The 12,975-nt window shown below is 36.5% G+C and overlaps 1 protein-coding gene across 1 annotated transcript in view; it reads right to left on the reverse strand.

Annotated features, from left to right (window-relative positions):
- LRP1B (LDL receptor related protein 1B) overlaps window positions 1-12,975 on the reverse strand; it is a 2,198,408-nt gene that overhangs the window by 758,676 nt on the left and 1,426,757 nt on the right. The window contains 2 exon segments of the mRNA XM_018062463.1: window positions 6,197-6,441; window positions 6,727-6,891. Of these exon segments, the coding sequence (XP_017917952.1) occupies window positions 6,197-6,441; window positions 6,727-6,891 (410 nt within the window).

Here is a 12,975-nt window from a genome sequence, read left to right on the forward strand (position 1 = left end):
CCTAATATTCCATTGATTATGTTTCTGGAATTTGATTTGATTTTCTAAGGGGTATTGTCATTTTAATTTGTTACACAAAACATTTGCCAGTTGATAGGTGTTTCAAGAACAAAATTAAAAGGGACAATTGAGTCCACACCGGTGTTTGAGAGTAAAATAAAGTGATCTCTGCAAAATAGCACTTTTATTATCAACAGAAACTAAGTCCCCATTGAACTGAGGCCTTTTCAGAAAAAAAAGCTTCTTTAAGAAAAGAAAAACATTTTTTAATTGGTGAAAATCTAATTAATAAAAGTATTTTCAAAACTCTATATTTGAAGTAATAATCATATTCTTAAGCTATTTCAAGAAAAGATTCCAGGGCTTCCCTGGTGGTCCAATGGCCAAAAAGTCCACCTGCCAATGCAGGGGATACAGGTTTGATTGCTGCTCCAGGAAGATCCCACATGCCACGGGGCAACTAAGTCTTGTGCCAGCTTCTGAGCCCATGTGCTGCAACTGCTGAAGCCTGTAACCCTAGAGCCCATGCTCTGCAACAAGAGAAGCCATCACAATGAGAAGTCTGCACACTACAGCAAAGTGTAGCCTCTGTTTATCGCAACTAGAGAAAGCCAACGCAGGACAGCAAAGACCCAGCACAGCCAAAAATAAATACATACATAAATAAAAAAACTCTTAAAAAAAAAAAAAAAGATTCCAATCAGAGAAAGTGAGGAAAGAAATGTGAAACAAAATTGAAAAACGAACAAACACAAAAAAATCGATAGTGTTGTAATCTTTCTATATCCATGAAAAAACACAACTCCACTACTGGGTGTTAAATCACAACTTCAGTTCTGATTAAGAAAACATCTTTATGGTGTCTGAATCAAGATGTAAGATTAGAAAGATTCTGAGCTCATCTCCTCCCACAGATACACCAAAAGCTACATATAAAACAACTATCTCTGGGAATAGCTTGAAGTAAAGCAAATTTTCTACAACTAAATATATACAGAAAATACCAATACGTATACTAATGCATATATATGGAATTTCGAAAGATGGTAATGATAACCCTGTATGCAAGACAGCAAAAGAGACACAGATGTGTAGAACAGTCTTTTGGACTCTATGGGAGAGGGGGAGGGTGGGATGATTTGGGAGAATGGCACTGAAACATGTGAAATATCATATATGAAATGAATCACCAGTCCATGTTTGATGCATGACACAGGATGCTTGGGGCTGGTGCACTGGGATGACCCAGGGGGATGGTACGGGGAGGGAGGTGGAAGGGGGGTTCAGGATGGGGAACATGTGTATACCCATGGCAGATTCATGTTGATGAATGGCAAAACCAATTCAATATTGTAACGTAATTAGTCTCCAATTAAAATAAATAAATTTATATTTAAAAAAAAGAAAAGGTGACTTGAAACAGGCAGGATAGATAGAGACTCAGTCGAGATAGAAGCTACACCCTCAGAGCACCCTATATCTCAGAGCAAAGATACACAAGTGTGAGGGTTATCACAACTGCCTAGGTCTCTACTGAGGTAGACCAAATTCTTTTTGCCTGTATAACCCTGAATACTCAACCATGTCCTAGAGGTACCTCTCTACATAAACAAAATTTAATTTTTTGATTTATCCTTTAATTCAAGTGCCAAGTAAGCTTTGGCCTACAGGTTAATACTGCCCTTTGGGTTACTTTTTTTAATTGGAGGAAAAACACACACACACACAAAAAGAATAAAATTTTATAACACATGAAAATTAAATGAAATTTCAATTTCAGTGTCCATAAATAAAATGTTATTGAAACACAGTGATAGTTATTCACTTTTCGTTTGACTGCTATTACACTACCTCAGCAGAATAAAGTAGTTCAGCAAAGACCATATACCCTGCAGGGCCTCAAACACTTATTATATGGCCTTCCACAGGAAAAAAAAACTCTGCTGACCCCTCCCTTATGTGGCCTTGTGTCACATGTTGATGGTGAAGCCAATTATAGAAACTAAAAAACTAAAGAGATCTCAAATTTTCCTTTTCTTGCCAAACTCCCCTACTTTACAAATCTCTATCACCCTTTTTTTTTTTTTTTCTTTGAACTGACCTTCCCTCTAAGTATATGGCAACTCCAGGCTTCCCAGGTGTTGCTAGTTGTAAAGAACCAAGACACAAAATGTAAGAGACATGGATTCCACCCCTGGGTTGAGAAGATTCCCTGGAGAAGAGTATTCCACCCACTCCAATATTCTTGTCTGGAGAATCCCACGGACAGAGGAGCCTGGTGAGCTACAGCCCATAGGGGTTGTATAGCGTGGGACGTGACTGGAAGCAACCTTAACACACACGTACATATCTCAATTCCACCATTCTCTCTGTCCTGGTATCAGCCATCTCCTGAGCGACTGAAGAAGCTAGGCTCTACATCCTACTAGTCTCCTACCTACAGTTGTGTCTCTCTAGTCTATCCCTTGCATAGGTGAAGTCAAGTTTCAACATGTAGTTCTGTTATTTTCCCTCCATTGACCAAATAGTTTCAATGTTTTTCTCATTTCTTCAGAGCAGTGAGTGGTTCTTAAGGCAGCATCAGCATTCCATGGGAATTTGTTAAAAATGAAAAATCTCAGGTCATACCATGGACCTATTGAATCAGAATATCTTGGATAAAGGCCAGAAATTTGTGATTTAATGATCCTTCCCAGTAAATTTGATGCACATTTAGGTTTGACATCACTTGAACACTTATCCAGTTATTCTTAAGGATGCAAATTGAAATTTATTTGTAAGGGGAACTTTTAAGTCCCATTATGGTTTGATTCCAACCCAATCTTGTATACCATGCATTCCCTCCTTAGTTCTAGCTGCTCTAGCCCACAAGTGAAGAAATAAGAATCCAGAAGTTAATTAATTTGCCTTAGGTAACAAGGTCAGTGAGTGACAAAGGAAGAAACTGTATTAAACTAAGCCCAAGGATTTTTTTAGGACCACTCCATTCTACCTTTTAAAATATATTTACTATAATTTTAGTTTCAAAAATACAACAATAATAATCATAATCATTTAATTGACCCCAGTTATTAATTTAGCTTGTTTTCTTTCTAGACTATAAACTACAAGAAGGTAAAAATTGGTTTGTCCCATGTGAAGTGAAAGTCACTCAGTCGTGTCTGACTCTTTACAATCCCATGGACTATGGTCCATGGAATTCTCCAGGCCAGAGTACTGAAGTGTTAACCTTTCACTTCTCCAGGGGATCTTCCCAACCCAGGGATTGGGATCTTCAGCATTCGAGGCTGATTCTTTACCAGCTGAGCCACAAAGGAAGCCTAAAAATACTGGAGTGGGTAGCCTATCCCTTCTCCAGTGAATCTTCCTGACGTAGGAATCAGACTAGGGTCTCCTGCACTGCAGGTGGCTTCTTTACTAACTGAGCTATCAGGGAAGCATGGGGATGTGTCAATAAAACTTTACTGCCATCTGGAGATTTGATAGAACAATTCCAAGGAGAATCTCAATAAAAATTTAATGTTTTCTGCCTGCAGAGTATAGTGGTCCAGGCCAGAGCTCTGGGGTCACTCTCCCTGGGGTAAGATTATGAGACAATAATTGTGTGGCTATTAGACCTTGAGCGAATCACTTAGCATTTCTCTCCTTTAGGATCCTTATCTGTAACACTGGGTTGCCAACCACCATCCTCATGGAATTACAATGAGAATTAGTATTAGGTGATATCATTGTAATCACTATTAATACTGTTCTCATAAAAGGCTTAGCTATACTCTGTAGTTAACACAAATAAATAAATGACACTCCTTTACTCAAATATTTTATTAGCTAAGTGGGTAACTAAAACAGAATTAGGAAAATATTAAATAACTATATATATTCTAAGTGCTAAGGTAGTTCTTTATGGTGTTAGTTAAGAATGTGGGAATAAAATATGAATTATGTACAGATTTATAATTGGTATGTGGCTTTGAAGTGAGAAAGCCTCTCAGGAAAAGATTTCTTTTCCTGCAAATCTTGGTGTAGATTGAGAGCAATATCTGGAAAGCACTAAATAAAACATGATATAAATGCATACCTTTCTTATTATTACAAAGTCATGATGATGAAACCATTTTTACTAATGCTTAATCATGCATGCCCATATCTTATTATCCAAACACAAAGTAACATATGGCTCAGGAAAGGTCTATCATAAAACCTTTATGATGTTGTTGTGCTTTTTTTTAATACATTCAAAACTTATTCAATTAAAAACTGTGTTTCACTGATAAAAATATATTTAGACTAGATGGCTTCTTGAATGAAAATTATCCATTTTATCATAAAGGGAAACCTACAATTTTGATGTTCTTACTCATTAAAAAAATAGCAAATATGTTTATTTATGTAACTTCTCTCTTTGCTAAGGAAACAATATTTTCCAATGCATTTATTGGGTAAATGGCAGTAGGTATCAACTACATGGTATAAATTTCTAATATAGACCAGACTAATGGACAATTTAGGTTAAAGTCCGCAGTTATCAGTCCACTTAATGGAGTAGGGTGAATCTATATCTTCCAGAGCATATGGGGTAGTTACAATGTGTTTATTCTAACCAGTGTGAAACTACAGTACAATGTATATAAATTTCTAGTTCTGAATCTTCTAGTATTTTATATTCAGATTTTTGTCCTCAGTCCTATGGTCGCTATGACAATAAAACCGTTACCTTGTATCCTCCCTACTTTATACTTTCTTGCTTTACTTTTTTTGACCTAGGAGATGTTACAATCTAAATTACCTGTTTTATCTCCAATATCTTCCCTCTTCAATATCATCTTCAGATTAGTATCATAACTGCATGGCTAATACATAAATCCTATGGCAACCCACTCCAGTGTTCTTGCCTGGAGAATCCCAGGGACAGGGGAGCCTAGTGGGCTGCCATCTACGGGGTCTCACAGAGTCGGACATGACTGCAGTGACTCAGCAGCAGCATGTCATTTCTACACTTAGAAATATTTGGATTTGCCACCAAAAACAAAAGCAACAAAAGCAAAAAAAGAAAATGGGACTATATCAAACTAAACAGCTTCTGCCTGGTGAAGGAAACCATCAATAAAATAAGGAGGCAAACTACCAAACAGGAGAAGATATTTGCCAATCCTATTTATCAGATAAAAAGTTAACATCCAAAATGTATAAAGAACTCTTAGAAACTCAATATCAAACAGACAATCTGACTGAAAAAATAGGCAGAGGCTCTGAATAATGTTTCTCTTTCTAAGAAAGAGATACAGATGGCCAATAGGCATATGAAAATGTGCTGAATGTCACTAATCATCAAGGAAATGCAAATCAAAGCCACAATGAGATATCACCACATAGCTGGTGTTGCTGAGGATGTGGACAAAAGGGAATCCTTTTGCTCTATTGGTGATTATGTAAATTGACGCAGTCACTAAGGAAAATAGTTTGGAAGTCCTTCAAAAATTAAAAAATAGAACTACCGTATGAATCAGCAATTCCACTTCTGGGTGTTTATCTGAGGAAAAGGGAAAGATAAATTTGAAAAGATGTGTGTGTGTGTGTGCACACGCGTGTATGCCCTGCTGTGTTCATTCAGCATCATTTACAACAGCCAAGAGACGGAAATAACCTAAGTGTCCATTAATGGAGGAGTGGATACAGAAGATGTGAGGACTGTGAGTATAATGCAGTATTCATGCTTGTGCTCAGTAGTGTTCAACTTTGTGTGACCCCATGGACTTCTCCTGCCAGGTTATTCTGTCCATGGGATTTTCCAGGCAAAAATACTGGAGAGGATGGCCATTTCCTCCTCCAGAGGATCTTCCCAAACCAGGGCTTCAACCCGTGTCTCCTTTATCTCCTGTTTGTAGGCAGATTCTTTACCACTGAGCCACAGTAAATGTAACCTAAATTTCAACAAAAGAAGGCTAAGAAAATGATACGATTGCAACAACTGCATAGAACCCTTAATTTCTAAGATTTCTCTATTTCCATGGAAAATAAATAAAAAGGAAAAGAAAAAATATCCTGAGCTAATTAAAATAAAGGCTGGTACTACTTCCATCATATACTATAGAAAATATTAAATCAGTGTTAGCTTACAAAAATTATTTTACAGTTTGATTATTATATGATTAAAGTGAAAATAAATTCTGGTCACTAATTCATAACAAGCACTTACCCTGGGGCTGACGGCTGGGATGATAGATCTGAAGGTCAAACGGCTGTGCACTGGTTTTCTGAATCACGCTGACATTCTGCCCTGTCCACTTATTGGCTTTTGACAGCGTGTTGGTCCTCCAATCTGTCCAATAAACCTCACTCCCATATAGAGACACAGCAAAAGGATGAGAAAGGTATTCATGACCTCGGATAATTTCTATCATGCTTGTTCCATCATAGAGGGCTGAATAAATGGCATCTGACCTACAGAAAAGTAAATGCGTCAGTGGTATATAAAACCACATTCCAATAGTCCAGTGATGTCCTCATACTACTTAAACGGCAAAAAAAAATTGTGTAAAAATATTTTTATGACCGTGTATCTGATTTGCAGAAAGATTTCAACAAAAAGCTATCATAACCAAAGCCAATAAAATTCACCACCAATTTCAACGTGTGTATATATGATACATACACAGGAATACACATTTCAATTTTGTAAGTATTATCTGATGAAGGTTATAGAAAAGAAAGGAAAAAAAATTAAACCTGGCATCTGTCCAAACTATCCTTTTTTCAAAGTGGTCCACAGTGAGTCCATTAGGCCAAGCCCCGGTTTTCATGTCTTTGTAGATGGTTTTTCTCCCAGCACCACTCATGGAGGCAGATTCAATGCGAGGAAAATTGGCATCCCAATCTGTCCAGAAAAGAATTCTGAAGAAAAAGAAATGATCCTATTGATGATATTATTGTTTCAGTCATTCATTTCAAAAAAAATTTATTGAATTTCTATGACTATGCTAGGCACTGGCTAGGTAAATAATCACAAGTGAAACAGATACATTATCTAGCCTCAGGGGCTTAGAGTCCAGAGCAAGAGACAGACTAAACAAATGCTTGAATATATAACTACAGCTTCTGAAATATATTCAAGAATAATTTTGTTATGAGAGTGAGTAATAGGTAAGTAATCTACTTTGAGAAGATAATCAAGGGGAAAAAGCAGTTTGAGAAGGTAATATTTAGACTGAATCTGAGAGATGAGCAGAGCATGACAAGAAGAATAAATGGTAGAAACAAAAGCCTTAATGAGGGAAAGAAAGTGGGTGACTGAGGAACAGAATGAGGCTACTGTATTAGAAATATGGCAATGAGGATAAAGGGGAAATAGATGAAATTAAAAAGGGTGATATAATGGATCTTTTAGAGATGGCAATCATTTGGGTTTTGCCTTATCCCATATTTAAGCAGGAAAGAAATATAGCATCATATATACAAATTCATTATGAAAAGTCAGGAGAACAGGTACCTCAGATGGTTATTTTAAAGGATGAGGCAAATATGATGGTAGCAGTGAAGAGAAGTGAATGGGTTCAAGGAATGTTTTATTTCAAGTAGTTTGTAGTAGTTTAGTTGCTAAGTCATGTCCAACTCTTGCAGCCCCATGGACTGTAGCTTACCAGGCTCCTTGGGCCATGGGATTCTCCAGGCAAGAATATCGGAGTGGGTTGCCATTTCCTTCTCCAGGGGATCTTCCTGACCCAGGGATCAAACCTAGGTCTCCTGCACTGTAGGCAGATTCTTTACCAACTGAGCTACAAGGGAAGCCCTTATTCCAAGAGGTAGAACTAACTTCCATGACTAAAGAGTACTGGATGTAGGGAATGAAGTAGAGAACAGAATTACAGGTGTCTGTGGTACTTGTCTTGGCAAACTTAAGGGTAAGGACAGGCAGAGGGTGTACAAGGGATCCATTACGTGAAATGGAAAAAAAAAAATGCATTTTAAGACCTGGGATTGAGTATGGATGGGTGTGGAGAGCAATCAAAAATACAGTTTTCAATTTTTTCACCTTGAGATTTTAAGACATAAAAAGGAGATTTCCTTTTTATGTAAGGGTGAAATTCAGAGAAGACATCAGAACTGTAGACATGAATTTGAAAGTATTCTGCATGGAGATGACATTTAGATTCACACGAATGGAACAGTTCATATGACAGAGGATGCAGAGGGAAAACAGAAGGACATCATATACTTTGATTTACACATGCATGCATTTTTATAATACTTTCTTTTTCCTTTTCTAAATACTCTTTGTAACTCTACAAATTCACAGTATATGAACAGTTCCACACAATAGGCATCAAATGTTTTATGTTGTGCATTTGATTTCTAAGGCTGTTAGGTAATGGAGAGTATATGTTTAATTGATAGTGGCCTAAACTGCTCATGCATGTTTCAGTTGTATATATATAACAGTTACACAACAATTCTGCAATCATTACAACCAGCTAATGATTTCTTTTTGAGTGCTTATTATACACTAAATACTTATTTTCAGAACTTTATGCAGATTCTCATTTAATTATTCATATAAGCCATGGTTAAAGTTATCCATGTTTATAGATGAGAAAACAAGCTTAGAAAAGTTGAATTCCTTGACCAGGTTACATGGCTAGCAAGTGGCAGATGAAGTTGGGAAAATGGATAGTTGAACTGCTGTCTTCATGTTTTTAACATCTAATGTTTTAACGTCATTGACACTAAATAACAAAGGGAAAGCATTTGGTATGGAAATAGGAACATGGCTGGTAATCAAAATAGTAGTTGCCTTCTTTGTAACTTCTCTATACTTTAGTAGTAGAAACAATTGGAATGAGTAGTATGGAGATTTGGGAGGAAAGAACTCACAGAACTGGAGAGACAGTGACAGTTCAATATATTTTCCTATCATTAATTCTGACAACCTTTTGGTCAGAAATGGTAAAGTTATTAGCAAAAATAAACTTGGCTTCATTATAGTTGTATATAGTTTGGTCTGCAAGGAGATCTAACCAGTCAATCCTCAAAGAAATCAGTCCTGAATATTCACTGTAAGGACTGATGCTGAAGGTGAAACTCCAATACTTTGGCCACTTGAGGCGAAGAACTGACTCATTGGAAAAGACCCTGATGCTGGGAAAGATTGAAGGTGGGAGGAGAAGGGGACAACAGAGGATGAGATGGTTGGATGGCATCATTGGCTTGATGGACATGAGTTTGAGTAAGCTTCGTGAGGTGGTGATAGACAGGGAAGCCTGGAGTGCTACAGTCCATGGGATTGCAAAGAGTAGGACACAACTAAGTGACTGAACTGACTGATAGTTTTGCTATATAATCCTTAGGTATATGGATTGGGAAAATTGAAACAATTCTTTGGAACAAAATTTCAAAATGCAATTCAAGATTTCTTTTCTTTAAAAAAAATGTATTATATCTATTTAAAGAAATGTGCAGTGATGTAAACTAAGTATTCATTATGATTTCAATATCTGAGAGGTACATAGTCTCTTATGGGATATAGAAATTAGAAATATGAAAGGATTAGATAACAACATAAAATATCATATAATAAATTTATTTGGTATGTATGTTAAAAGCACATGGTGGGCAGGAAAGGAAATGAACCTATCTTCTTGAAGAGACTGCAGGTTTCTTACAACCTGAGCACCAGACATACCAAAAATATTATTAATTAATTGCATCAATGTTGAATAATGGCAATGTGTATGTTTTGTGTCAGACAAGCTTGGAACCAAGGTTGGGATATGTCACTAATTAGAGCATACTTAACTCAGACTCCATTTGCTCATCTGTACATAAAAATTCTAACAGTACTACTGAAGGAATATTTGATGAGGTAATAGATGTAAACAATTTAGCACACAGAGTGCCTAGCACACAAAAAATTTTTGTGTTTGCACAAGCATCCACATACATTTACACTCGGAACATTTTTTAAAAGCAAAATTTCAAAGTCATTTAAAACTATTAAACAAATGGGAACACACACACACACACAGAGAAAGAGAGAGAGGTTGAGGATTAATACTAATATTAATGTTTAAATGTTACAATATCATGTATGTAAAGGTAGATTGGTTTTATAAAGTAAGCATGAGTTAAAGCCATGAAAAAACTCAAGTAGGTCACAGGAATAGGTTTATCTCACACAAACTTTCTCAAAAAATTGTTTATATTAAATTTTTGTTTGGTTGTTTCAAGGACAGCTTTCTACAGCTCTAGGGATGGGAACAAAAATGATACCTAAATTATTAATTGTCTGACCACAATATCTGATAAGTAAGTTGTTAGATAAGGATAAAGATGAACATTATTACATTAGAAGGCAATATCATTGTTGAAGCTGGGTGATAAATACTAGGGAACTTATTTTACCATTCTTTCTACTTTGTATATTTGAAAATTTCTGTATAATTATTCAAAAGTGTAACAAATCCAAAATTAAATTAATAGAAAAAAAATTTTTAAGTATTGGGATAATTTATAAAGTCTTGTTTTGGGGAATATTTTTTTTCTGAAAAGATTATTGTTTAAAGACAGGATTATTTACATGAGAAAACACTAGTTATCTGGAAATATCAATAACATATATATTTGTGTGTGTGTTAGGCACTCTGCTGCTGCTAAGTCACTTCAGTCATGTCGAACTCTGTGCAACCCTGTAGACGGCCGCCCACCAGGCACCCCCGTCCCTGGGATTCTCCAGGCAAGAACACTGGAGTGGGTTGCCATTTCCCTCTCCAATGCATGAAAGGGAAAAGTGAAAGTGAAGTCACTCAGTTGTGTCCGACTCTTCGCAACCCCATGGACTGCAGCCTACCAGTCTCCTCCGTTCATGGGATTTTCCAGGCAAGAGTACTGGAGTGGGGTGTCATTACTTTCTCCATGTTAGGCACTCAGTTGTGTCCAATTCTTTGGACCCCATGGATGGTAGCCCACCAGGCTCCTCTGTCCATGGAATTATCTAGGCAAGAATACTGGAGTGGGTCACTATTCCATTTTACAAGGGATCTTCCAGACCCAGGGATCAAATCTGGGTCTTTTGCATTGAAGGCAGATTCTTTATTATCTGAGCTACCAGGGAAGTCCAACATATGTATTACTTATAAGCTATTTCATATATAATTAGTTGCCTTAAAAATAAATACTAAATAAAACAAAGATTAATTATTATAAAGCTGGCAAGCTATATGGTTAAGTAGAGGAATATCCTTCTTGAAAACAGTAAATATAAAATGAATTATGTGTTTCACTTCAAATTTAATTTTGGATGTACACATCTTTTCATGGCCACCAGGTTGTTATTTGTCAGCTTCCTTTAAAGTTATCATTAAGAAAATAAAATTTAAAATAGAAAGAAGATCAGCATAGCATTAATCAAATGTATTATGATATCTTCAAAAACAAGGTAGAGATTTGCAAATCTGAAGAAGATTAGGAAAAATAATCCCTGAAAACAAACATAGTGAATTTGAGAGTCATAGGTGGTCTGAGTATATGTGGATAGACCACAATATGGGAGACCTGGGTTCAATCCATGGGTTGGGAAGATCCCCTGGAGGAGGGTATGTCAACCCACTCCAGTATTCTTGCCTGGAGAATCCCATGGACAGAGGAGCCTGATGGGCTACAGTCCAGAGGGTCACAAAGAGTTGGACAGGACTAAGTAACTAAGCACAGCACAGATCTGGACAATGCTGTACTCCAAACTCTGGACTGATTCTGCTGCTGTTGCTAAGTCACTTCAGTAGTATCTGACTCTGTGCAACCCCATGGACGGCAGCCCACCAGGCTCCGCCACCCCTGGGATTCTCCAGGCAACTAGACTGATGACCCAAAGGCTTCTAAAGCATTGTCTTTTGCTTGCTTAACAAATAGAAAATTGATATCTCTCTTTTAGCTTTCTACTTATGGTGTTGCATCAATTCCAATGTGCAAATAAGCAGCCCTGCAATTCTGCATTCTCCATATGTAGGTTCACTAGAAATAGGCACTGAAGACTTTCAAGTGTGTATTTCCAGTGGACCAAAATATATGGCCTGCGACTCTTTTAGGAGTTATAAAATAAGTGGTCCCTTCATTTCTTCACTAAATATAGCAGGGCTAAGCTATTTCTTCCATAGTGGTCACTATAGTTCTAATTTTTCATTAACTTAAGTGGGAAAGTTTCAACACCTTGTATAATAACATATCCTAGAATTAGCACCTCTAAAAATGTTCTTAACCTTGCATAAGTCAGTTTACAATCAATCTTAAAACTTGATTTTAAGGATCATTGTTTTATAAAGTTCTAGGCATTCTTTTGTACACTTTACTGTGTGGTATTTTAAAAAATCGTTTTTCCCTTATTACTTTCTTTTTATGTTTAAAATGTATTAGCATTACAATGACTATATTATTTCTTCAAGTATACAAAGGCTGAATAGCCCTTCTTATAAGGTGTATGGAAATGTTCAACCATGATTGCTTTTAAAAGAAAGACTACAGTCCACTGATCTACAGTTCCTGGATTCACAGGTTAGTGTGTATCAGGGTTAAATTGGGTCAATGGACCATGACAACTTGTACCATTACAGGTACAAAAGGGCTATTATCATCTTCAGGTCAAGATGCAGAATGTAAAAATAAAGGATCCTGGCAAAAAGAGAGCTTGCTTATCTATAATCTTTAGGTTGTCTAAAAGCAACAATGTTTTTATTAGTTTCATTTAGAAATGCTCCCAGATTAAGTTAAAATTTTATTTAGATGTTTTACTAATCTTCATAATGATATATCTGCTTTCACTAACTGCAATTGTTACAGCAGAGTCCAGTCATTATGACACATGAAAACTAAATACCAGCAGTGCATCAGGAAGACACTGTGCATATGAAGGAGCATAAAGGCAATGAAAGTTTGAGAACTGAAGTGAGTGCCCTGTAAGATTCTGAACTCCTTGGTGCTTGTTACTCTCGA

This window comes from Capra hircus, chromosome 2, assembly GCF_001704415.2.
Source record: "Capra hircus breed San Clemente chromosome 2, ASM170441v1, whole genome shotgun sequence".
NCBI classification, from domain to species: Eukaryota; Metazoa; Chordata; class Mammalia; order Artiodactyla; family Bovidae; genus Capra; species Capra hircus.